Source organism: Erithacus rubecula (genome assembly GCF_903797595.1).
Source record: "Erithacus rubecula genome assembly, chromosome: 10".
Lineage (NCBI taxonomy): Eukaryota > Metazoa > Chordata > Aves > Passeriformes > Muscicapidae > Erithacus > Erithacus rubecula.
The window spans coordinates 3,412,417-3,435,923 of NC_136662.1; the positions used below are offsets into that span (position 1 = coordinate 3,412,417).

The following is a 23,507-nucleotide window of genomic DNA, read 5'->3' on the forward strand; positions in this document are numbered from 1 at the left end:
TCATTAACTAAATGACAAAGGTTTTGCTGTTCTTGGTGTAATGCCCTTCTTTGCATTTCAGAGGAATTACTGGGCTCTTAAATTGGCTGTCAAATTTGCTGACTTGGTAACTGGCTGGCTTTCAAAATATATATTAAAAGTCTTGCCTTTCCCAGCTATTTCTTCAATAAAACTTTTTTTTTTAATACAATAAATTTTGCGATCTTGCTTATAAATTTATAAGTCAACAGCAAAAAAATTAAAAATTTTATCAGTCACCTTGTACATACTATTAAAGAAAATACATGCAAAAGGAGCAGGACCCAGCAGAAAGGGCACTGAACTAAAAAACTGATGGCAAAATTTCCCATTTGCTTAAATAAGGTCAAGCTTTCAGCTTTTCAGCTTATTTTAGTTCCAGCTTTTCCCAAACTCTGTAATCTCAATTTCCCTCTCAATTGGTTTCAAAACGTGTGGATAATTACTACTTTATTTCCTTCTCTTCCATAGGGAATTTAAACACCAATAAGTTCAATTAATTACAGCTAGATCCCAAGGTCCTACATCCATATGGAAGACTACACAGATTTGAAGCTCTAATTATACTTTAAATATTGCACACTGAATCACATGCCTTGATCCACCTCATGGAAAAGAATTAACTTCCAGACAGACTCTGGGTTAGAGCAGGAATGACAAGCTAAATGGCCTTAAATACACCCCTGACTGGAGTTACAGCTCATATTAGAAAGGCTGGATCACCTTTTATAACCAGCTGCTTATACAGTTTATTTTTATCTAGGTCTTTATGCTTTTATTTCATTGCATTATAGGGTTTTCACCTGCATAGCTGGCAGTGTGCACTCTTTCATTTCAGATCATACAAGGTGTGTGATCATGGCAACAGTAACTATGCTGTGAGTTTTCTTTTGTCATGTTTAATTGAATGGTCATTTAGGAACCAGCTTGGCCAGAGGAACAGAGTAACTCGACTAACAGCTATCTTCTATTCAAATACCAGATTCACAAAAGGATTTTTTTTAATCCCTAATTATGCATGAAAAAACTGGAAGAAACATTCCAAGGGAAATATCTTTCCATATCACAGACTTTTGTTTTGTTATCAAGCTGTACTTGTTGCTAAGGAAGAACAGAGAAGATCAAAGGACTTCCAACAACAAGAGACTCAAAGGTGAGGGAGTTTTGATTTCTTTAAAAATTTATTACTGATATACAATAGTTGTTGGTTCACAGTTTTATGAAAAGACTGAAATTATGTGAGCTTGCTTTGCTGTTTCCTATTTACTGTCAAACAATACCTCAATTCACTTTTTATTAGCAACATGATCATGCATTCAAGCAGCCTGTTTACAAATCCACATGCAATTGAAGTTTTAAGGACTAAAAAAGAAGAATTTGTACAAGGCATAAATGACCCAGACCAGCTCCTGCACCGGCTGATAGAAAATGGTATTTTTACCCCAGAAAAAAAAGCTGGTCCTTAGTTTCTAAAGGACACACACAGCAAAGAACTCTTGGGTTTTAGACATACTCATTTCTCAAGGTGAATGAGCCTGCAGGCTCTTTTTTTATCCATGTTTAAAGCAAGTGGAGCCAAAACTTTACAGCAAGATAAGAAAATACGTCAGTGAAGTAAATGAAAGCATTGGAGATGCCAGAAGACAGTTGGTTGGGTATTTACTTGGAAAAGATAAAGTTTGGTTTGAAAATAACACTGAACAGCACCAGGGGAAAAAAGACAGACCTGAGGGGAAAAAAGCACAAATGGGATATTAAGAAGAAAGGAAAAGTAACTCCACTTTCAAGGGCAACAAAGCCTAGAAAAGATCCTGCTGCTGTCAACTTCTTTGCTGCAGCTGCTAAAGGCTCCTTTCCTAAGAGAAAACACTGAAGGATAATGATCTCAATGTGCTAAACCCTTCCAGTGAAACACTTCTGTATGTTGCAGCTGCTCGTGGCCATCTATCCATCATGAAATATTTGCTCAGCAAAGGTGCAAGGACAGGTGTGAAGGACAGGAAAGGGAAAACAGCCCTGCAGCTGAGAAAGGCCATGGAGGTGCAGTCCAGGTGCTTCTCCATACATACTCTGGATATGGAAGGCAAGACAGCACTTCACTGGGCTGCAGAGAATAACCACAGCCACATACTGAAGATGCTCCTGGAAGAAGAGGCAAGGAACAATCAGCACAACTTTTTACACTTGGCAGCTCTTAGAGATGAGAGCAGCCTGGCCAAAAGGCTTTTAGAGGCTGGTGCCTCCACCAAAGGAAAGGATGAGAGAGGACAGACTGCTTTCAGTTATTTCTCAGGGGTGTGAAAACACTGCAAAAGTACTTCTAGAAGCTGGAGACAGTGTTGATTCCAACATGGTTGAAAGAGCCTTCAACAGCAACCACTCATCCATCTTCAAAATACTACTGGAATATTCTAAAGATCTGTCTGCTGACATAATGGAGTCAGCTCTTTTTAGAGCTGTGCAGAAGAATCTGCACAGTGTTGTAGCAGCTTTAATTGACAGAGGCACAGATATCAATGCCCACAACAAAATGCATTACACTCCTTTGCTGCTGGGCTGTGAGATGGGCAAAGCAGAGTCAGCAAAAGTTGTAATGGAAAAATAAGCAAATTTGGGAATAAGGACTCCTGCAGACACAGCTTTGCACTTGGCAGTGCAGGCTGGGGCTGCTTCCATCACAGCTCTGCTCCTGAGCAAGGGGATGGACACAAACCTCAGGAACAGAGCTGTGGAAACCCCACTCCACCTTGCTGTGCTCCAGAGTAAAGGAGCACCCATTGGCCTTTTGGTCAATGCTGGGGCCAGAAGTGACACTGTCACTAAGGACTTTGTTACTCCCCTGCACATGGCAAGCCTGAGAGGTCACACTGAGGTTGCCCAACAGCTGCTGAAGCACAAAGCTCATGTTGATGCTCAGGACAAGCAGGCAAAGTCCCCTTCACATTTGGCTGCTGAGCAGGGCCACAAAACACTGGCAGAGATGCTCCTGAAGGCCAGAGCTGATCCCAAGGCACAGGACAAGGAGAAGGTTCCCCTGCATGCTGCAGCTCTGAGAGGACACCTCAGCATCGTGGAAATGCTGCTGGCTAAAAAAGAGAGAGATGGAGCTAAGGACATGGATGGATGCATCCCACTGCACTATGAAAGGAAATGTAATTTGGATAGTCTTAATGTGGAATATGACTGAGAATTATGCTTGAGCTGGCAGAATTAAGATAGCAAAGGTGATCTTGAGAAAAAAGGATCTCAAAGACACTGTTAAACTTTTAAGTATTGATTAGTCTTCTGCTTCTTTCATGAATCACATACTTGGGACCTACTTAAAATGCCTTAAACAGATTGTGTTTAAACTCTTCTAGTATAAATCAAGACAAAGACAGAAAATAACTTTTCATGTATCTGTGAATATTAGCCTGCATGGATAGCTTAGTTAGGCATTGTTTGCAATCAAAAATTCAAGTTTAAAAAAATCTATTATGAATAGGAAGATGTCTGTATTTCTTCAAGGTATTCCTGAGACCACAACAATTATTATCAATTATTTTTCTTTCTATCTTTTGTCATATCATTGTCTAGATTTTGCATTTTTAAACAGAGTGAACAAAAACCATTGCATTTGCCATTTATCAATTTCACTTTCAAATGTATTCCAGCACAAAGATAAAATACGTAGAATAAAAAGGTTGCAACCGTTTCTTGGTTCAAAATATTTATATTGAGATGACAACACAAATATAAGCAGAAACACTTTCTGAGTCAACAGAAAGTTCTCTGGGGTTATTTCCTATATAATGATAGTCAACCCTTACACTTCCCTTCAGATCAAGCCAAGTTACCACAAGCACCCAATCACATTTTGAGAAATGGAACATGGATTTAAGAATGCAAAAAACCGATTTTTTGTTATTGATAAAACAACACTTAAACTGGACCCTCGCAATGCCCTGGTGAAGAGCAGACATGGCCACATGCTTGAAGGACATAGGGGCAGGCACACAGCCCGTGTGGGCTCCGAGCATCACAGAACCATTTAGGATGGAAAAGACCTCAGAGATCATCGGGTCCAACCCAATCACCTTGTCAACCACAGCACAGTCCTTTCTTAAACACCTCCACCGCCAACCTGGGCAGGGTGTTCTAATGTTTAATCTCCTCTTCTGTGAAGAACGTTCTCCTAATATCCAATCTCAACCTCTCCTGGTGCAACCTGAGGCTGTTTCCTCTTATTCTGTCCCTTGTTCCCCGGAGGCTGAGCCCGACCCTCCTTCACCCGGCTCACCCTCCTGACAGGGAGTTGTGGAGAGAGAAAACGTCCCCCGAGGCTCCTTTTCTCCAGGCTGAACCCCCCAGCCACTCATCCCATTTGTGCTCCAGGCCCTTCCCCAGCTCTGGACAGCTCCAGCCCCTCCAAGTCCTTCTCGCAGTGAGGGGCCCAGACCCGCTCACATCTCTGAGGGCGCCCCTCACCACTGTGTGCTCCAGCTTCCCCTCAGGCCCCGCCTGACTGTCACCCCTTTCCCTTTCGCTCTCGGGCCGGTCATGTTCCCTCAGTGCCCCCTCAGTCCGGCTGTGACTCTTCAGCGCTGGGCAATGTCCCCTGAGCGTCCCACCATGTCCCCTCAGCGGCGGTCATGTCCCCTCAGCTCGGCCGTGACCCCTCAGCTCTCGGTCAGGACCCCTCAGCTCTCGTCCATTTCCCTCAAGTTCCCAGCCATGTCCCCCAAGTTTCCAGCCTAATTCCCCCAGTTCCCGGCCCGGTCCCTCAGCGCGCCGCCCGCCCCGGCCGCCCCGCGCTCCGCCTACCCCAGCGCCATCTCCGCCTCCGCCGCTCGTCGGGGCGCTGCTCCCGCCCATCGCCGCGCCGCCCCTTCCCGCGATAGCGCCGGGCCCGCTGTCATGGCGGCGGCGGAGGAGCCCGAGGTGGACATCGAGGGGGACGCTGCGGCCGCGCCGGGGTGAGTGAGGGGCGCGGGGGTCCCGCTGCCGCTCGGCCAGCGCGCCCCGTCCCCCCGCGGCGGGCGCGGATCGTGAGGGGAGAGCCGCTCCTGAGGGGGCGGCCCGGGCCGGGCGCTTCCCGCCGCTCCGGCAGAGACCCTGGAGTGTCGCGGGGTGCCCGCGGAGCGGGGGCAGCGCTGCCGGTGTGGGGCATGGACACTGAGAACGGGGCTGGGGTAGCGCTGCTGTGAGGAGAACGCGGAACCGCCGTCATGGCATCCCCCCGAGCCCGGAACAGCGCTGCGAGGCTGCTGGGAGAATCCCTAAAATACCCGTGGAGAAGGTGCTGGGTTGTGTAACTGTGCTAGAGAGATCGCGGAGGCAGGGAGGCTCAGAAAGCTGAACGCTGAGAGGGAGGTGAGAAAACGGGTTCGTAGCATGTTAAGGACTGGAAGGGACCTTAAAGATCTTCTAATCCCAACCCTCTGCCACGAACAGGGACATCTCCCACTAGACCAAGTCGCTCAGGGGTTTATTAAATCTCGTTTTGAACCTTGCCAGGGCTGGGGTATCCACAGTCTCCCTGGGCAGCCTGTGCCAGGGCATCACCATTCCCAAGTAAAGAGTTTCTTCCTAATATCTAACCTAATTTTTTCCTCTCTCAGTTTGTATCCATTAGTCCTTGTCTTATCGCTACAGTTCCTGCAGAGTCCTTTCCAGTGTCCCTGTAGCCCTTTCAGGTATTTTATACATTCAGGTAGCCCTTTGCTGTCAGGTCTCCACACAACCTTCTCTTCTCCAGGCTGAACAGCCCCAGCTCTCCCAGCCTGTGTTTGTAGGGGAGGTGCTCCAGTGCTCTTATCAACATCGTGGCTTCCTCTGGGCTTGCTCCAGCACTTCCATGGCCTTCCTATGCTGGGGATCCCAGAGCTGGATGCAGCACCTCACTCCAGGTGAGGTCTCACCAGAGCAAAGCCCTGCTGGCCATGTTGCTTTTGATGCAGCCCAATTCTTGGGGCTTTCTGGTCTTCAGCAAATTCACAGATAAGGGATGCTGAGGTGAGTAGGCAGTGACTGTAATGCCTCAAATCAAGCACTTGCAGGTGCTGGGAGAGAATGAGAGGTTTGTACCAGGGGCACACTGCCCACAAATAGCCCTGCCACTGCTGCAGACAGGCTGCTGGCAAAGGGGGCTCTGGATCTCACCCTCTCCTGGGTGTGCTCAGAAAGAAGCAGGAGTTGTATTGATCTCCTTACATGGAGATTCATCCTGATCCTTTATCCTATAAAGAGATGTTTGAAGTGCTGCACAAAGCATTAGGTTAGTTTAATTTAGTAGCACTGCAGGGAATATAGGGCTAATCAGTCTTTAGACAAGACTGAATGTTCTGGAAGTAAAGATTTTTGAAAACAAGTAATTACATGAATTGTTAAGGAAATCTTATGCTGCATGAAAATAAAAGGAAGTTGATCAATGATCTTAATCAGTGACAGATCTCTAATTAGTGGTTATTTACAGAAAAGATTAAATATAAACTGGATAAAGTCTGTATGAGCACGAGATTAAATATTGGGAAGAAACTCTTGCCTGTAAGGCTGGTGAGCCCTGGCCAGGTTGGACAGGGCTTGGAGGAACCTCATCTAGTGGGAGATGTTCCTGTCCATGGTAGGGGGTTGGAATGAGATGATCTTCCAACCAAACCATTCCAGGATTTTATTCTATGGTTCTGACAACCCTATGACAGGATTCTATTAAACCTTATGCAAGTAGGAGTTCTCCTCAGCAGGAAAAGCAGTTTGCATTTACCAGAAAATTCTTTTACTTTATTGGGAGTAAGATATAGAAACGTTAAGTGGAGATAATACAAAGATATTCAATATTAAAAATACAGTGGTTCTGAACATAAAATCTCTTTCAGAGATCATGAAAACACAGCATCAAGCCTGCTGCAGGACCATTATCTTGATTCATCTTGGAGAACTGGCAACAGTCTTGTAAGTATTTTCTTAATCAATGCTAGTTGTAGCAAGGTTATCAGAGCTTCTGTGTTCTCTCTTCTCTCCATGAACATACTCTTTTGGGTTTTTAACCAGTGCTTCTTCTTTACTTTTAGAAACTATTTATTGTCAGTACTCAAGTACAGAGTGACAGAATTCAGATATTAAAATGTATTTTTGTTGTTTGCAGCCCTGGACGTTGGACAGCAGCATTAGTGAAGAAAACAGGGCTGTCATTGAGAAGATGTTGCTGGAAGAAGAGTATCCTTTTGCTGATTTGTTTTAGTTTTCCTGTAGAATGCTAGAAAACCTCCTGTTTCCAAAAGAACTGGACAAATCTTTCCCTGTTAAGGTGACTGAGGCCCTATCAATTTCTAGGCAGATTGCAGAAATCCTGCTGTAGAATCTGCAGTATTTGTTTCTACAGCTGGGTAATTCTGAAGCACTGTAATTTATCTGATTAGTAAAATTCTCACACGTACAAATATCTCTGATGCTTTGAAAACTTAATGACTATTTCAGATATTATTTATCTAATAAATCCCTTTCTGAAAAAATATGGCTCAACCAAAAGGATGTGGAGAAAAGATCTATGAAAAGGTAAGATCTGTCTGGAGATAATTCTTAGTTAGCTGAGTAGAAATGAAAAGTTCTAATAAAATAAGGTTTGCTGGATATGGACCAGCAGCACAATTACTAATTTTTATTTTCACTCTTGCATTTGCAGCCCACATAAGAAAACTGGAAAAGTCATGTACGTACACTTTAATGACTGCATTGCATTTTTAAGTGTGATGTCTGATTTTGTTAAGTTACCAGATAACTGTTTAAAAAAAAATATTAGTTTCTTTTGTTTGGCTGTATAAAATGATTTGAGAGACCTTTCAACAGGAAGAAATATTGTGGTGTGTAACAAAAGGCTAGAGTAAACCAGGTTTTGAAGAGTTTTTTGGTAGCACAGTGGTCTTTATCATAAAAAAAATTATTAATTCTAGTTGTCTTTTTTACCTGATCTTTTCTCTTGCCTGCTTTGATGGATTTCTGTGCCATTGGTCAATGGTGAATATTGAGTTGCCTTGAATCTTCCATCATGATGGAGAAGCTGATGTGATTCTTGGTATTTTATTTGAGTCACATTCATGTTTAGAGCAGTAGTTTGAGCATTGCCAAAGATGGGGGAATAGCCCTGCTGTCAGAAGGTGCCTTGAGTGACTGGGATTGGAGAACATCTGGATTTGGGAAAGCACTGATTTCTGCTTCCTGCATTGCCAGGGTGCGTTCACCTACAAAATCACCTGGCTGCTCCTTGAAGTGGACATCAGAAGAAAAAGAGCTGTTTGAACAAGGACTGGTGAGTTTGTTTATATATATATATATATATAATATAATATATTTTAAATTGGATTAGTGATTTTATCTTTAACAGTTAAGTGGTTGACATGAATAAGCATGTTGTATAATCACAATGCTGCAGTAACTATGAGAAGTATGGCATGTTCTCAAGGCAAATCAGCTAATAAAGTAAAATCCTTTACTGTTGCAAGGTCTCCAGAGATTAAATGGTTGTGCCAATTGTAAAAAGGTTTGCTTTGTCAAGCTCAAGGATTCCTTGGGATAGCAGGTAGCAGAGTGACTGAAATAGGTGAAGAAGATCCTTTAGTTAAGAATAACAATAATTCTAACTACTAGATGCAGTTTCCTTCTTGGTAGAATACAAAGAGTGAGGTTCTTTACCATGGGTTTGCTGTACATTTTAATGAATAATGTGGTTTTGAACTCATTTGACACATGCAGTGCCATGTCTGGGATGTCAGAGTTTGGGTCACTTTGTTGTTTCAGGTGAAGTTTGGTCGCAGGTGGACAAAAATTGCCAAATTGATTGGCACTCGAACAGTTCTGCAAGTGAAGAGCTATGCTCGGCAGTACTTCAGGAACAAGGTAAATGGAGCATCCCTGGAGCTGCCAAAAAGGGCTTTGCCAATGGGGAGCTTGGTTTTAATCTGTCATTTCAGGGCACTGCTGTCAAAACAGGTACTTCAATGATTCCCATATCCAGAGAAGTGGAATATCCTTATTTGCAGATTTAAGTGTGAAGTCAGACTTGGTCTCAGATTCCTAGAGTGACCACTGCTCTTATTGCTGGTGTAACTAAACAATAAATGGAGTATAGTTGTGGTCCCTTATACTGCTGGTTGTTAGTCTGAAAATATGGCTTTCTACTACACAGCTCTTTCTACTCTATGTAGTAGTTTTAGCTTCAGCCTCGTTTGAGATTTCATGGGCTTTAAGACAAAATAACTATAGGGTTTTTTGATTGGAAATACATGTAAATTTACACTTGGCCTAAAGTATACCTATAATGCTGCATAAAAGTCAGTTGCAATGCAATGGATTAAACTAAATTGAAAGGATAAATGGAAGAAGAAATACTTTAGAATATCTGCTGTTCAAATGAAACAGTCCTGATTATTTGGGAGGCAGATGGTTTTGATTTGTTTTTCCCTCCTAAAAGTGTTTTATGTTTTCCTAAGGCAAAAAATGGTGATTCAGAAAAAGAAGAGCAAAGTCAGTGTGGGAGCAGCCTTCCCATGGAAGATGGGATAAGGGTGGAAGCTGGGAACTTGAGAGGCCGTGCAGACCCCAACCTGAACGCAGTGAAAATCGAAAAGCTCTCGGATGATGAGGAAGTGGACATAACTGATGACATGGATGAACTACTCACTCCTGCCTTCCAGCAAGAAACAGGAAAATCTGAATCATCTGTTATCCCAGAAAGTCCAGTTGAAGAAAAAAAAGCAGTGGAACCAGGTTTATCATCTGCTGGCCACAGTACTGCAACTGCTTTGCCTAAAGAAGATCCTCAGCACACTAGGCAAGACACAGTGGATGAATTGATATTTCCAGCTGTGGCAGCAACATGTTCCCAGCACCTGAATGGGGATAAATCTGTGAATTTGGTTTACCAGCAGTGCAATAATTTTGTTGAGAAAGCTGAACAAGGTGGACCAGTCACATGTGGGACTGCACAAGGAGCCGATCAGGAGCTCAGTGAGGAGCAAAGAGACCAGGCTGATAATGGATTGCTTTTTCCTTCTCCCTGCCAAGTGGATGAAGATCATCAAGAGGAAGCAGAGGAGCTGAAGCCACCTGATCAAGAAGTGGAGGTTGACAGAAGCATCATTCTGGAAGAAGAAAAGCAGGCTATTCCTGAATTCTTTGAAGGGCGCCAGGCCAAAACACCAGAGCGTTATTTGAAAATCAGGAATTACATTTTGGATCAGTGGTGAGATACATTAATTTCTTTTACTGAAATAAGTGATTAAGATGTCCTGGTCTAATATAGTTAAAATACTACTTAGCACTAATGGCTTGCTTCTGAATAGAGTGAAATTAATTGTGTGGTAGCTTGCCAGTGAAAAGCATTCATTATTAATGCTTCTTTTGCATCTTCCTGAGTTTTTCTCTGGCATTCTGGAAGCTGAGCAATGAAAATACTTTGAAGCATTAAGAAAATGAATACCCTGTACCAGAACAGGCTGCATTTATTTTGCCTGTGCTATTTTCTTGCCATTTTTGCCATCCTATACACAGAATGGTTTTAATAAATGGTTCCTTAAAATAACCAACAATATCAATTCTATAGCCCTGCCTTTAGAGAAGGGCAGCAAGAGGTAATAATCTATGTTAGAGCAAATGATATATACCAAAAGAATGCCTCATATTAAGAATCAGTTTGGAGTGATGCTTGTACACTTAAATATTTTATATTCCATCTCCAAAAATTCAGTGTAAGGAACTGTAGTGATTTGTGGTAGCAGGCTCAAGATAATTTGGTTGCCAGTTTTGGTTTGTACTTGCTTTGAAGTAGAAAGAATTATTGAGTTTAACTCTGTTATCACTCAGTTGTCTTGTGCTCTGACAGCTTCTAGTTGCAAAGAGAGACTAAAATTCCATTCCACACCAGAGAAGTATTGAACTGAAAAATTCCATATCAGTTTAAAGGAAGGTATAAATGCATAGAGAGTGAAAATCAGTTAAAATTACCCAGCTCCTTCTTTCCCCCATGGTTTGTTCTGCTCATTGACCAGGTGTTGTGCTTTGTTTTAGGGAGAGATGTAAACCCAAATACCTGAACAAGACCTCGGTGCGTCCAGGCCTGAAGAACTGTGGGGATGTGAACTGCATTGGGAGGATCCACACCTACCTGGAGCTGATAGGAGCAATCAACTTTGGCTGTGGTAAAGATCATACATCTGTGTGTTTCTAATATTTCTGTTGGAGCCAATAAAGAGCCTCTTTTGGTGCAGTGCTGAAGGGCTGCCCAGTGTTAGGGTGTGCTGCTCACACAGGATGCACATTCATTCTCGCTGGGTAGGTGCTTCCCACAGATTGTCCCTTGTAACTTTGGAAAATCTAGAGGAGCTTGTAACCTATTAACAGGATTAGGAATTTTGGATTTACACAATTTCCCTTTCCTCATCTTTAACAACACACCAGTTGGTGGGATGTTTGTTTTGTTTCATGCTTTTCTGTGTGTCCTGAAACCAGCTGAAATTCTGCCCTCCTTCTTGCTAGGCAGAATTCAAGTAATTGTTTCTTTTCCCGCACTAAATTATAACTATTTCCTAAATGAATACCTATATCTTCATCCTCAAGGCTAGTTTTTAAACAATTCAAGTGTTAAAATTAGGTGACCTGTTAAAAGTCAATATGCACCTGTAACTTGATGCTGATTTAGAGGCTCTGAATGCATTTTGGTCCAAAGCTGCATGACAGTGACCTAGGAGAGGAGCAATGTCCTGCAATCGCATTTTGTGTGAAGTAAAGTTATTAAAAATTAATTACCAAGAAGGAGGTTTTGTTTTTATAACAGTGTAGTGGCAGAGGGCTGTGCCATCACCTAGAATTCCACGTGACTGCAGTGTGTGCAGTGCTGAGTGCCCTTGCCCTGCTGACAGCACTGTCCCCTGTGTTGTGCAGAGCAGGCTGTGTACAACCGGCCCCAGCCCGCCGACAGGAGCCGCTGCCGCGAGGCCAAGGACACGGTGGAAGCCTATCAGCTGGCCCAGCGCCTGCAGTCCATGGTACAGCCTGGGGCAGCACACAGGGGGGAATCCTCCCAGCCTGCATTCCCAGCCAGGCACCTCAGGGAAGCTCTCCTCTCACTCAGGTTGCAGTTTCCTTACAGTGCTCTGTGATTTGGGGTCAGTACAGGTGTCTCACACCCATTCACATGTTCAGGTACCTCAGTGCAGCCTCAACCCCCTCCTCCCCACCTCTCCATAATTTATTAGCCACAAAATAGTGAAGTGCATTGCAGTGTGTGATTAAGTTGCTTGCATTTCAATTGTTAAATACAGTAGGTATATGTAGGGCTTGCTGAGAGCCCTGTGCACACAATTAAATGCAGCAGTAACTCATTTATAACTGCATGAATTACCAAGGCTTGCCAGAGTTAATTTTTATATTTGCACTTAATGTAGCATTTTTAAGCACTTCACAGCAAAGTACATCAGTTGATGAGAGGAAAATTAAATCAATCCCACTTTAAAAATAATAAATTGAAATGTAAAGAAATGTAGCATACACTAAATGTAAACACACTGAGTTTACAGCTTTGTGTGTTGTCTGAGCATTAATTCAGAATTGGATATCCATGCCCTGTTGCTGTCAGGGGTGCTGATATTCCATGGAGCACTAACAGGCTTTACAGCCTTAAACCCCCAAAACTTGACAGACAGTAGTTAATGACACATTGTGAACTACTTAATTCTATATAAGTCTAGGGTGTTCTTTATTTTCTGGGCCCATGGGGTGTCAGTACCATTGCTGGGGCAGTGACCTTTGGCCCTTGTGGCTGCCTAGATGCAGGAAATGCAGTTTTTTCAGGGTCAGAGCTTTGACTTTGGTTTCTTGCCTCAGCGCACGAGAAGACGGCGAGTGCGGGACCCTTGGGGAAACTGGTGTGATGCAAAGGATTTGGAAGGACAGACATTTGAGGTAATCCACCTGCTTTTCAACTTACCTTCAATCATCAATTCTTGCTAATTGCTGGCAGATGCTGCTGCATCAGAGAAGTGAACAGTTGTGTCATAGGGACTTAACCTCTCTTGTGGAAGTGTAATTTAAAAGTACTGCAGCTACTGGTACATCTTCGTGCTGATAAATACAGCTGCATTTGGGGTTTGCACTGGGGTTTTATGCCCATAAAACTCTTTGCCCTGTCTTGTAGGAGATTTCATGACCCATTGCTTTCAGTTAAGTGCCTTTAGGGTAATGGTAGGGGATGGGAGAATAGCATTTAAATGTTATTTTTTCAGTCCCGTATGGTTTCCTTGTGCTCATTATGTAGGTGATAATGAGTTCCTAATATTAATTCTGCTACTAGCAATATCCCTAGTAATACTGTGGTTTATTAAGTGCTTGAAAAATTCATACAAGGTTAAATATTTTATGGGAGAATTGGAAAGAAAATAAATGTCTGTTCTTACAATTACAAATTATACGAAAAGTGAAAAATTGTAAACATTCAATTTTCCGGTATAGAAAACCTTCTTAATTTTCAACCTTTCAGTAATTACCTCTAACAATTGCTTCCATAATGGTATCATGCCTTACCTATTTTTGAATAAATGTGGGTTAATAATTCTAACACTTCCTGGAAAATACATATTTGGATGGAAATGAAGGTTGAGAACATTCATCCCTAAAGAGGGGCCATGATGAATTCTGGCCATGGTTTGTAATGGCAGTTTGTCACATTTGGATTTACAACTGGTTTGTGATGTGGGCTGTGATTTTACTGAATTTGAATAATTTGGAGAGTGAGAAAATTCTCTTATAAGGCACCTTGTGGGCTTGATCTCAGGTTGTTATTCCTTCCACACTGCTTGGTCCTGCCATGGCTGTTGCTGCTCTCTTAAGTAGTCTTGCAATACACAAATTATATTTAGAGTGCAGGGATATAAAGAATTTATTCTGGGCTGGTTTTGCAATCAGGACTGAAAAAGCACTTCAGACACTGAAACATTCAATTTAAAATAAAATCTTTTTAGCATCTCTCAGCTGAAGAATTGGCAAGAAGGAGAGAGGAAGAAAAACTGAAACCTGCAAAATCTTCTAAAGGTTCGAGACAAATCAAAAGGTATTTGATTGCATCGTGTTCAAACATAGAACTGCTAGAAATGGAACAAATGTCCTGTGTAGTGTCAGGCTGGAACCCTGCACAGCATTAATATGTATCCTGGTCTGAAATAGCAGGGATGCATTTCAGATGTTCTGTGTTGGAATTCAGGAGTGTGGGAGGTGACATTTCTGTATTTGGTGGAAGCTATCCTAATGTGGGATGAAACAATCCAGTGAAGGAAACAAGGTTATTCCTCCTATGCCAAGGAGACAGTGGGAAACTTGAAAAGTTTCCTGACTGTCCTACATCTTTAGAGAAATTTTCTTTCATTTTATAGTTCCTTTGATCCCTTTCAGCTGATACCATGCTGCTTGTTCACAGAAGAAAAGCAGGTATGTACCTCTGAGTGAATTAACCAAGGAAGCTCCATTGCTTGGATTACTTTTCTTATTATTGTGTTCATCATTTCAGGAACCCTTTCAGGTGAAAGTGTCTTCTGAAGCACTTTTAATAATGGATTTGGTGAGCATTAAGTTTGTCTTTCAAAAAGCTGTGATGTGTATGCTGTGGGTTTGGTTCTTTTTTTTAATGAACAGCATAACAAGACCAAAAAAATAAAACAGAGAAGCTGTGGCTGCCCCATCCCTGGAAGTGTTCAAGGCTGGGTTGGGTGGAGATCTGACCAGCCTGTTCTAATGGAAGGTGTCCCTGCCCATGACAGGGGGAATAATGAGATAATCACTGAGGTTCTTTCCAACCCAAACCATTCTGTGATTCTTTCTAGTCAGACCTACAAGTGAGAATCTAGTATTAAATAAAGCCCCTAAAATGAATGGGATTTGGATTGTGCTTAATGTACAACTATTGACCTTATAGAAAAACTAATAAGAGCTTTGCTACTTTACTGAGAGCTTTACTACTTGCTACTCTCTGTCATACTTTAAATCTAATTTTCTTAAAGCTACTTTCTGAAACAGACTGCCCTTTTGTAATCTATAGCTTCATTTTCTCCCAGTCTGGGAATTGATTTTGTGTTTGCAAAGCAGTGTGTGGATATTTTCAAGAATAACAGGCTGTACCAAAATATGTGCAGTTGTTCAGCAGTGCCCAGGCTGTAGTTTCTGAAGCCAGCATTGCCTCATGTATGGAAGCATTGCACCCTTGCACTACATCTGTGGTGTGTATATAATAAGCAAATTTAATCTTTTCTGTTTGCTTTAACTGGAAGTACTGGGTATTTGAGAGTTGAGTTGTCTTGAGTTTTCTTTCTACATATCCTTGGGAAGTCACTGCCTTGTGAGGAATCCCCCAACTTGGACTTTCCTACTTGTTTGATCTCATTCCAGCACTCTCACGTGTCTCTGGCAGAAGTGATTGGGCTGCTTGGTGGAAGGTACTCTGAAGCTGATAAAATTGTGGAAGTAAGTGTTTCTCTATAATATTAAAACTGAAATAATCACAGTTTTAATTTGAACAGATGTAACTTATTTCTAAAAGGCAACTAATTTAATATATTAAAGCTGAAGTTCATTACTGTAGTCTTGAAATACGAGTTGAGCTTACATTCAAGTGTCAGTTGCATCGCGAGGAAGATCTGATAAATGACTCTTACAACTGTGGAAGTTTGCTGTAACTGCTGGAGGTTCCTGCCCTGATGCAGCTGGGGGTTCTTTGCCCAGGTGTGTGCAGCAGAGCCGTGCAACAGCCTGAGCACAGGGCTGCAGTGCGAGATGGACCCGGTGTCCCAGACTCAGGCCTCGGAGTCGCTGGCAGCCAGGGGCTTCCGGGTGATTGGCTGGTACCACTCACACCCCGCCTTCGAGCCCAGCCCCTCCATCCGCGACATCGACACGCAGGCCAAGTACCAGGTACAGACACTCCCAAACAGCCCTGCGGCCCCTGCTGCTGCAGGGAGCTCACTGCTGCCCCACCTGTCCTCTGTCAGCTCAGCATGAAGTGATGTAAAAGCTCTTCTTTGGCTTTGAGCACTGCTGTTCTGAGTAAGACTGGATTTTTGTGTGTGGTGTTTTTTAGAGCTATTTCTCCAGGGGTGGTGCCATGTTCATCGGGATGATCATAAGTCCTTACAACAGGAATAATCCTCTTCCCTATTCCCAGATCACCTGTCTGGTCATTAGTGATGAGATCAGTTCTGATGGTTCCTATCGTAAGTACCCCTGCTTAATCCAGTGCCTTAATTCTCCTTTTCCTTTTGGGTGTTAAGGGGAAGGTGTCTGCTTTTGAACCTGAGAAATCAGTATTTATGTACTTATATTGGGAATATGATGTAATTTATATGTGGTGTCATTTATAATGGTAACATGTGCTGGACAAACCCAGGAATTTCACTGAGAGAATAAACCTGTCTGTGTTGTCAGGACAGGAATAGACAAGTATAAATGCATACAAGATTGATCTTCTGTGTTAGTAGTTCCCAGAATTCCTGGAAAAAGTGAGAGTTGGGACACAGGTCCCTGTTATATACAGAATCCATGTGAACAGCTTAGAAACCACTTCCCATGTTTTACTTGCAACATTCTGAACAGATTCTCTGCTCAAGGAGACAGAAGCAGATAGCAGAGAATTGGCTGCTGTAGTGGTCAAAAATCCTTAATTTTTGAGTAACGGCATTCAGAAGGTCAGAGGATCAAATAAATGAGTTAGGGGAACACAAGGCACAAAAGCTGAAATGATGCTGGCATGAGCCTCCAACTAAGGGACAAATTCCTGATTAAAAATGCCATTGGCATTTAATGAAAACAGGATCTTTTCCTTTCTTGAACAATTAAGGACATACCTCATAAAATTTGCTGTATTGCAAGTGATGATCAGATCTGCTCTTTTCCTGACATGGATTTGAGAAAAATTCCCATTGATAACAGTAGATGGTTCTGGAGACTTCTTATTCTCTCTCCTCCTCCCTCTATTTATGAAGTCCTGATTTTTGCATCCACACTCCAAGGTTTCCAGTTCTCTTGGCACAGCAGTGGCTGAGGCCTTGTGAGCCCAAGTTCTCTGTTTTTTCCTGAGCAAGCAGACAAGGGAGCCCATCTGCCTGGAGCCTCATGCACAGTCCTGGGGCAGGAGGAGCAGTGGCCACAGCTGTGCCTCAGTTCCTGTTTACCACACTCAGACTCCTGCACTTTTATCCTCTTTTCCTACACATTCCACCCTTGTTGAGGGGAGTTAAAATACTGACAAACTCTATTGCCCCAAGAAGGAGACATTTTTGTAGACATCTGCATTTTCTTTCAAAGGATTTCAGATTTCTGTTTAGCTCCTGAATTGAAGGTTTTACAAAATGCCATCTCCTCTGGCTCTTTGGAAATGACTGACTGAAATGTACAGTGTCTGCTCCCTGATTTTTGGTAAATGAATTGTGTTCTCCAAATAACTATCTGTGGTCTTTTAAAAATGTTTTCTAGAATTCTCTTCCCCCACCTGCAGTAAACTAGAAGAATTTCTTCATTTCTAAGCAAAATTTCTTTGAAATTGAAAACAAGAATCAGCACTTCACCATCAGTCCATTCATACTGAAAAACCAAACCTTTTTTATTAATTTAATAACCATATAACTCTTAGACTACAAAAGTGCAACCAAGTTAGAAACACTCAATTCATTTTTCCATTGCTGGGTTTGTTGTAGATTTGTGTGTCCTTCCTTATGGAATGGGAATTGGCAAGGGCAGGGAGCAGAACAGATTTGTTCCTACTCCCACCAGAATTAAATTTGGAATCCAAAACACGTCATCCTTTAACCTCCTTAGTGTTGTCAAGTAACAACTACAGGCTTCTGTAGTCAGTAATAAATGAGGAACATTTATGGGGAAGGAAGGGATTGCACCTAAACTGAACAGGAAAAAAATAGTGGAGTGTAGCAGAAACACTAAATAATGATCTTCAATTGATTGCAGGCCTGCCCTACAAATTTGAAATGGAACAGATGTTGGAGGAGCCTCAGTGGGAATTAATATTTGAAAAAACAAGGTGGATAATTGAGAAATACAGATTTTGCCACAGGTATGGGTCTCCTTCTGTTACAAACAGCCAGGTTGGAATTTTTATACATTTATTGTTATGTTTCAGTCATGACCTGTAGCTGCTTTCTCCAGCACTCTTGTTTGTTTTTCTTCCAACAGCAGTGTCCCCATGGATAAAATTTTTCATAGGGATTCTGACCTGACTTGTTTGCAGAAAGTAAGTTTTCCTCTCTTAAATTTTTTATGTTAGATGGTTTCTTAAATACAAATCTGTCATATCAGAAGTCACTTGGATTACACTTTTATAAATCAAAGATGTAAATTAATGATAATAAATTATTTCTGTGGCACAGCTTATTTACTTACAACACAGTGAAAATAAAGATCCTCCTCTGAGAGAGGTGGGGGTGTGGTTATGTGCAGACACCAGGTTTAACCCTCAGTTTGGAGAGGGTTAAATTAGCAATTAATTACTCAGGCCTCTCCTCAGTATTTTGTGTGCTTTGAGTGTCAAGACCTGCACATGTCTCAAGAGCAGATTTGACCTTCCTGGTCCTTGGTTCTTTCAGTAAAATAATGATGTGCCATGTTTCTTATGGATAAGTAGGAACTTTAATTTTCCAGTCAGTGTAGTCACTGCTCTAGAGCTCTGACTAATGGCAGCTGTACTATTATTGAACAAACAAGACAGAAACTCTGCCCACAGCAAAAGGCATAAACAGAAAACTTGCACACAGTAATTGCACACATCAAATTTTTTTCTCTCCTCTCAAATACATCTTTGCTTGTAAATTGTAAATCTGAACTTGAGTTGGCAGAATGCTCTGAAATTTAGTTGTTGGGTAATTGGTTTTCAAGATTTGGGTTTAGATCACCCTGTTCCTTTTAAATTTATAATGTACAAGCACTTTTTGTAGTGTTCCTCCTAAATAAATAAATAAAAACCTCTTTGCAATATTTACCAGATAAAAGGAGGGGAAAATGACTATTTAAAACATACTTCATTTTCTTTTTCCTAGCTTTTGGAGTGCATGAGGAAGACTTTGGGCAAGGTAACAAACTGCCTCATTGCTGAAGAGTTCTTGACTCAGATAGAAAACTTATTCCTCTCCACATACAAGAGTGAAAAAAGTGCTGAAGAAAGTGAGAGCGAACGTTCACGCGAATTGCCAGTGTGATGATTTTGGAATTTTGATTTCATTTTTTAATTTCTTCCCCTCCTCTACACTATGTCAACTCTTTCAGAATTGTTATTCCTTTTAATAGAGACTGTTAAGAATCCAGTGTCATTTTACTGTTGTGGTTTAAAAACACTTTGAACACCCCTAATGTGTGTGTCTTGTGTGCCCAGGAATGCTTAATGCTAATGAGTGCCATGGAGTTAATGATTGACCTGCCTGATGTTTGGGAAGGAGGACACCCTGTCAAGAATGCTGTGCAACTTCAAGGAGTGTTTGTCCTCTCTCAAGCCTTTCAGTTTGGGAATTTTTTCTAATGTTTTTATCTGCAAGTGCACCTCTAACTCAGAATTAATTTATTCCTTTGCATTAGAGAGTGTAAGTTCACAAAAGAGAAACAACTGAAATGAGAGTTTTGTAGCCCAAACTTTCCTGGTGTCCAGTAAGAAGTTTCATCCAGTTGTAGCAAAATACATCACCCAATTTAATTTTTTACTATTATTTTTCTTATTACTTTTCCCCAATGATTCTGATGGTCAAGTAGCTTTTTTGGCACATTCTTTTCCATCCTGCTTCTATATTGGGGAGAAAAAGCTGATGAGTTTCATGACTCCTCAGTAGTGGCAGTGCTTGTTTCCAGTGGAAATGATAACTCCTGTCTTACTACAGGTTGCCTCTTTCTGACCTTCCATTCTACAGGAATGTTTTATGTTGTTCTCCAGATCGTTGTGGTTTGTCCACTTCTAGTTGCCACTGTTTCCTGTGGAAACAAGAGCTCCTGATTGATGGCAAACTGAGTGCAACAAGCAGGAAAGGATTTGTGTTTCTGAAGAAAAAAAATCCCCACTTTTATATTTAGAGTCTTCTCTATAATGTACAGTTCAATAGAAAAACACTTGTTTATATCAGTTCCTCAGTTATGATTGCATACAGGTATATATTTAGATAAATCAGTCACAGATTGATCTTGATTAAGGAGTTTCCTGATTGCAACTTGGAAATGGTCATGAGCTGTATCACTGTGAATCTTTTTAGAAAAAATGTGCTTTAAGTGTGGCTTTCTAAATACTAAGGAAACTTGACTTGTCTACAGGTATTACTATTTACAGATGTTTATCTTGGGCAGAGTTTCTCAGAGAGGTCTAAAATATATTGAAAGTCTCAAGCAAGACTTTGGATTTATATCTAGAGGGGAGACAATGGACCCAATTTTTATTTTAAGAAAATGTGTGTGTATATATATATATAGTTCTACATAACATAAAAGGAATTATAAGATTTTATATGTTTCAACTTTTTGTTCGTATAAAGAGTTTGAAAAGCTTTAAAATCATAAAGTTGTGTCCCGAGGAAGGAACTCCTTCACAGGAAGTTAAAGTTATATTTTTATCAGGCCTCAAGAGTCTCTGTCATAAAGGGGAAGGAGCAGAACATGAGCAGATGAAAATGTGAGCCCTTGAAACTCAGTGATTTTACATTTAAGAGTGTGGACTCAAAAGTACTGGTGGGTGTTATGTGCTCTCCCTGCATTCAGTTGTGCTGGTGCACAGCTTTAGGTCCCACTGCTGTGTGTGATTTACCACTTGGTGTATCCATCTCTCTCCTGCCTGTTGACTCAGGCTGCATTTACTGTAAACTCTCATCTCTGGGGCTTCCTGAGCACCACTGTTGCATGGATTCCTGGCTACACCCCAGGTGGGAGAGCATTCCTCCTCTCAGTCAGGATTACCCAGCTAGTGGTAACAAGGTCCTGGCTGAGGTAAAGTCACAGAGTTGTATTGTTGTGTTTAGCAGTGATGTTATGTAAGGAAATTTTTGAATGTCCCAGACTTTTGAAGTGATTTTTCTGAGGACATGAGGCAGGATTGAGCTTTGACATGTACATAAAGGCTCCAGATTTCCAGGTGTTTGTTGCAGGGTGGTGGGGGAGAAAATACAATGCTTGTACCATCAGGATCCAGTCTAGCACACAGAATTCTATAGGAACTGGAAAAAGCACAGTTGTGATGCTGAGTAATGACAGAAGCCAGGGTAAGAAAATAAACTAACCTAATTTTCATTATTTAGTTTCACTGAGTGGTTAATGATATGAGTTTGGAAGTTGTATGCTTCCCAGGAAATAAAAATCTGTTTGACTAATATACCAATTCTACCAAACACATTTTAGGTATGAAAATTTTATATTATAAAGCTCTTTTTTTCCCATCCAGTCTTTTTTTTTTTCAGTGGACCTGTGTGGACTAATCTGCTGTTCTTTTCCTTAGGACTAGTGTTACACCTTACCAAGTTTTTGCTCAGGACATGAGAAATTGTTGAGCAGTAAGTAGAATGATGCAGTTAAAACTGAAATTCAACAGGTTAGAAAAGGCAAAAATAAATTGACACAAAACCCACAATAAAAACCAAAACAAACCCCCCTCCCCTCCCTGTGGGAGTGGAGATGTCACTTCTGGCAAATATTCCTCCCTGTGGGCATTTATTGGCTGAATCATGTTTTGCTCTCCCAGTTACCAGAGTGCTGCCTCACAGGGATGCAGATCTTGTGTGCAAGGGGAGGGAACATCCTTATTTTAATTTTTTTTTTAACTAACCAGCTTGCCAAAAACAATTCAGTTGAAAGAACTAAAATCTATAACCAAGTAAAAAGTGAATGCTGTTGCCATTGATATTCAGTACTCTTTTCCTTTGCTTGCTTCTCTGCTGTTTCTGACTGATGATAGACAAGAGTCTGCTAATAAAGACTGTACATGCAATAAGCTGTGTCCGTGTTTGTAACAGCCCGAGGCGGGTCTGGAATTTCTTTGTTCCGTGCCGGCGGCAGTGACCAAGTGAGAGCGAAGCTCGGCCCCAGCAGAGGGCGCTTGGTGCGAGCTGCTGCGGGAGCGGCTCGGGCAGAGCTCAGCCACGGGCGTGTGCGAGCTCGGGCCGGGAGCGCTTCCAGGGCAGAGCGCCTCGCTGGGGCCTGTGCTGGACACCCTTGTGCTTTAGGCCCCCTCGGAAGATGATGCAGCGCTGCTGGCGCAGGGATGTCCGGGTGGTACCCGGTGTTTGCCACACGTGTCACAGTCCTGGAGCAGCAGCGGGAGGGGTTTGCATGGGCACATCCTGAAGGTGCCCAACAGGTCCCATCAGCCCCATTCCCTCCCCAGAGCTGATCCAAGTGTTGGTCCCAGCTCTGGTGCCAGATTCCTTCTGCTGTGCTGGAGAGAGCTCCCTGTGCTGGGCAGGGCTGGGCCATGAGGGCAGAGAGGCTGTGGAGGAGGGCAGTGCTCCCCAAAAGGAGGGTGTGGCACTGTGCTCCCCAAAAGAGGGGAGTGGCACTGTGCTCCCCAAAAGGAGGGTGTGACACTGTGCTCCCCAAAAGGAGGGAGTGGCACAGCTGTGCTCCCCAAAAGGAGGGTGTGACACTGTGCTCCCCAAAAGGAGGATGTGGCACTGTGCTCCCCAAAAGAGTGGAGTGGCACTGTGCTCCCCAAAAGGAGGGTGTGGCACTGTGCTCCCCAAAAGAGTGGAGTGGCACTGTGCTCCCCAAAAGAGGGGAGTGGCACTGTGCTCCCCAAAAGGAGGGAGTGACACTGTGCTCCCCAAAAGGAGGGTGTGGCACTGTGCTCCCCAAAAGGAGGGAGTGGCACTGTGCTCCCCAAAAGGAGGGTGTGGCACTGTGCTCCCCAAAAGAGGGGAGTGGCACTGTGCTCCCCAAAAGGAGGGAGTGGCACTGTGCTCCCCTAAAAGAGGGTGTGGCACAGCTGAGCGCCCCAAGTGTCCGCATGGGGAGGGAGAGGTGCTGTGCACCCCGAGGAAGGAGGGATGAGGATTTCACCCAGCCCCACGGGATGTGGTTTAACATCCCAGCGAACACTGTAATCACATGTGATGCTGGACAAAGTATTTAATGGCCTAGATAAAAGCATTCGGTTTGTTTAATTGCTGTTTTACATAGACCTACTGCCCTACTTTTACGAGGTTTAGAATTGTGCTGAGAAATTGTTTCCATGGAAGCAGAGATCACTAAAGAAATAATGCACTTCACATTTCCTACAGGATTATTCCTTTTACAGTCTGCTGTTGTAAATAATTAACTCTTGTAGTACTGTTACAGTTTAGTGTGGATTAAAAGAAATATAACTTTTTTGATGTCATAGAGGCATTACATTTTTTAATATATATAAGTTGGAGATATATAGTTGGAAAAACTTGTCTGTAATCTAAGTCTGTTCCTTCCTTATTTACAGAGGGGAAAATCCACCAGTTAAAGTAAAAGCAATGAAGAAG

The 23,507-nt window shown here is 42.4% G+C and overlaps 1 protein-coding gene and 1 pseudogene across 5 annotated transcripts; both read left to right on the forward strand.

Annotated features, from left to right (window-relative positions):
* Positions 1-544: 544 nt before the first annotated feature.
* Positions 545-3,205, forward strand: LOC306805838 (CARD- and ANK-domain containing inflammasome adapter protein-like; annotated as a pseudogene). Its single transcript has one exon. The product of its transcript is annotated as a CARD- and ANK-domain containing inflammasome adapter protein-like (transcript).
* Positions 3,206-4,823: 1,618 nt separating this feature from the next.
* On the forward strand, positions 4,824-21,995 carry MYSM1 (Myb like, SWIRM and MPN domains 1). Of its 4 annotated transcripts, none has more exons than XM_079313428.1 (20): positions 4,824-4,973; positions 6,873-6,948; positions 7,142-7,212; positions 7,474-7,551; positions 7,679-7,705; positions 8,224-8,302; positions 8,791-8,889; positions 9,483-10,234; positions 11,059-11,189; positions 11,932-12,035; positions 12,874-12,951; positions 14,007-14,095; positions 14,415-14,469; positions 14,549-14,599; positions 15,424-15,498; positions 15,757-15,945; positions 16,112-16,244; positions 17,992-18,097; positions 18,217-18,274; positions 19,077-21,995. In XM_079313428.1, exons 1-20 carry the CDS (start codon positions 4,915-4,917, stop codon positions 19,233-19,235), a joined length of 2,469 nt encoding a protein of 822 aa, XP_079169554.1. In that variant the 5' UTR covers positions 4,824-4,914; the 3' UTR covers positions 19,236-21,995. The 4 variants fall into 4 exon arrangements, with proteins under 4 accessions (XP_079169554.1, XP_079169552.1, XP_079169553.1 ...); XM_079313426.1 differs by having other exon boundaries at positions 16,196-16,244; XM_079313427.1 differs by having other exon boundaries at positions 16,196-16,244; positions 18,220-18,274.
* The last annotated feature ends 1,512 nt before the right edge of the window (positions 21,996-23,507 follow it).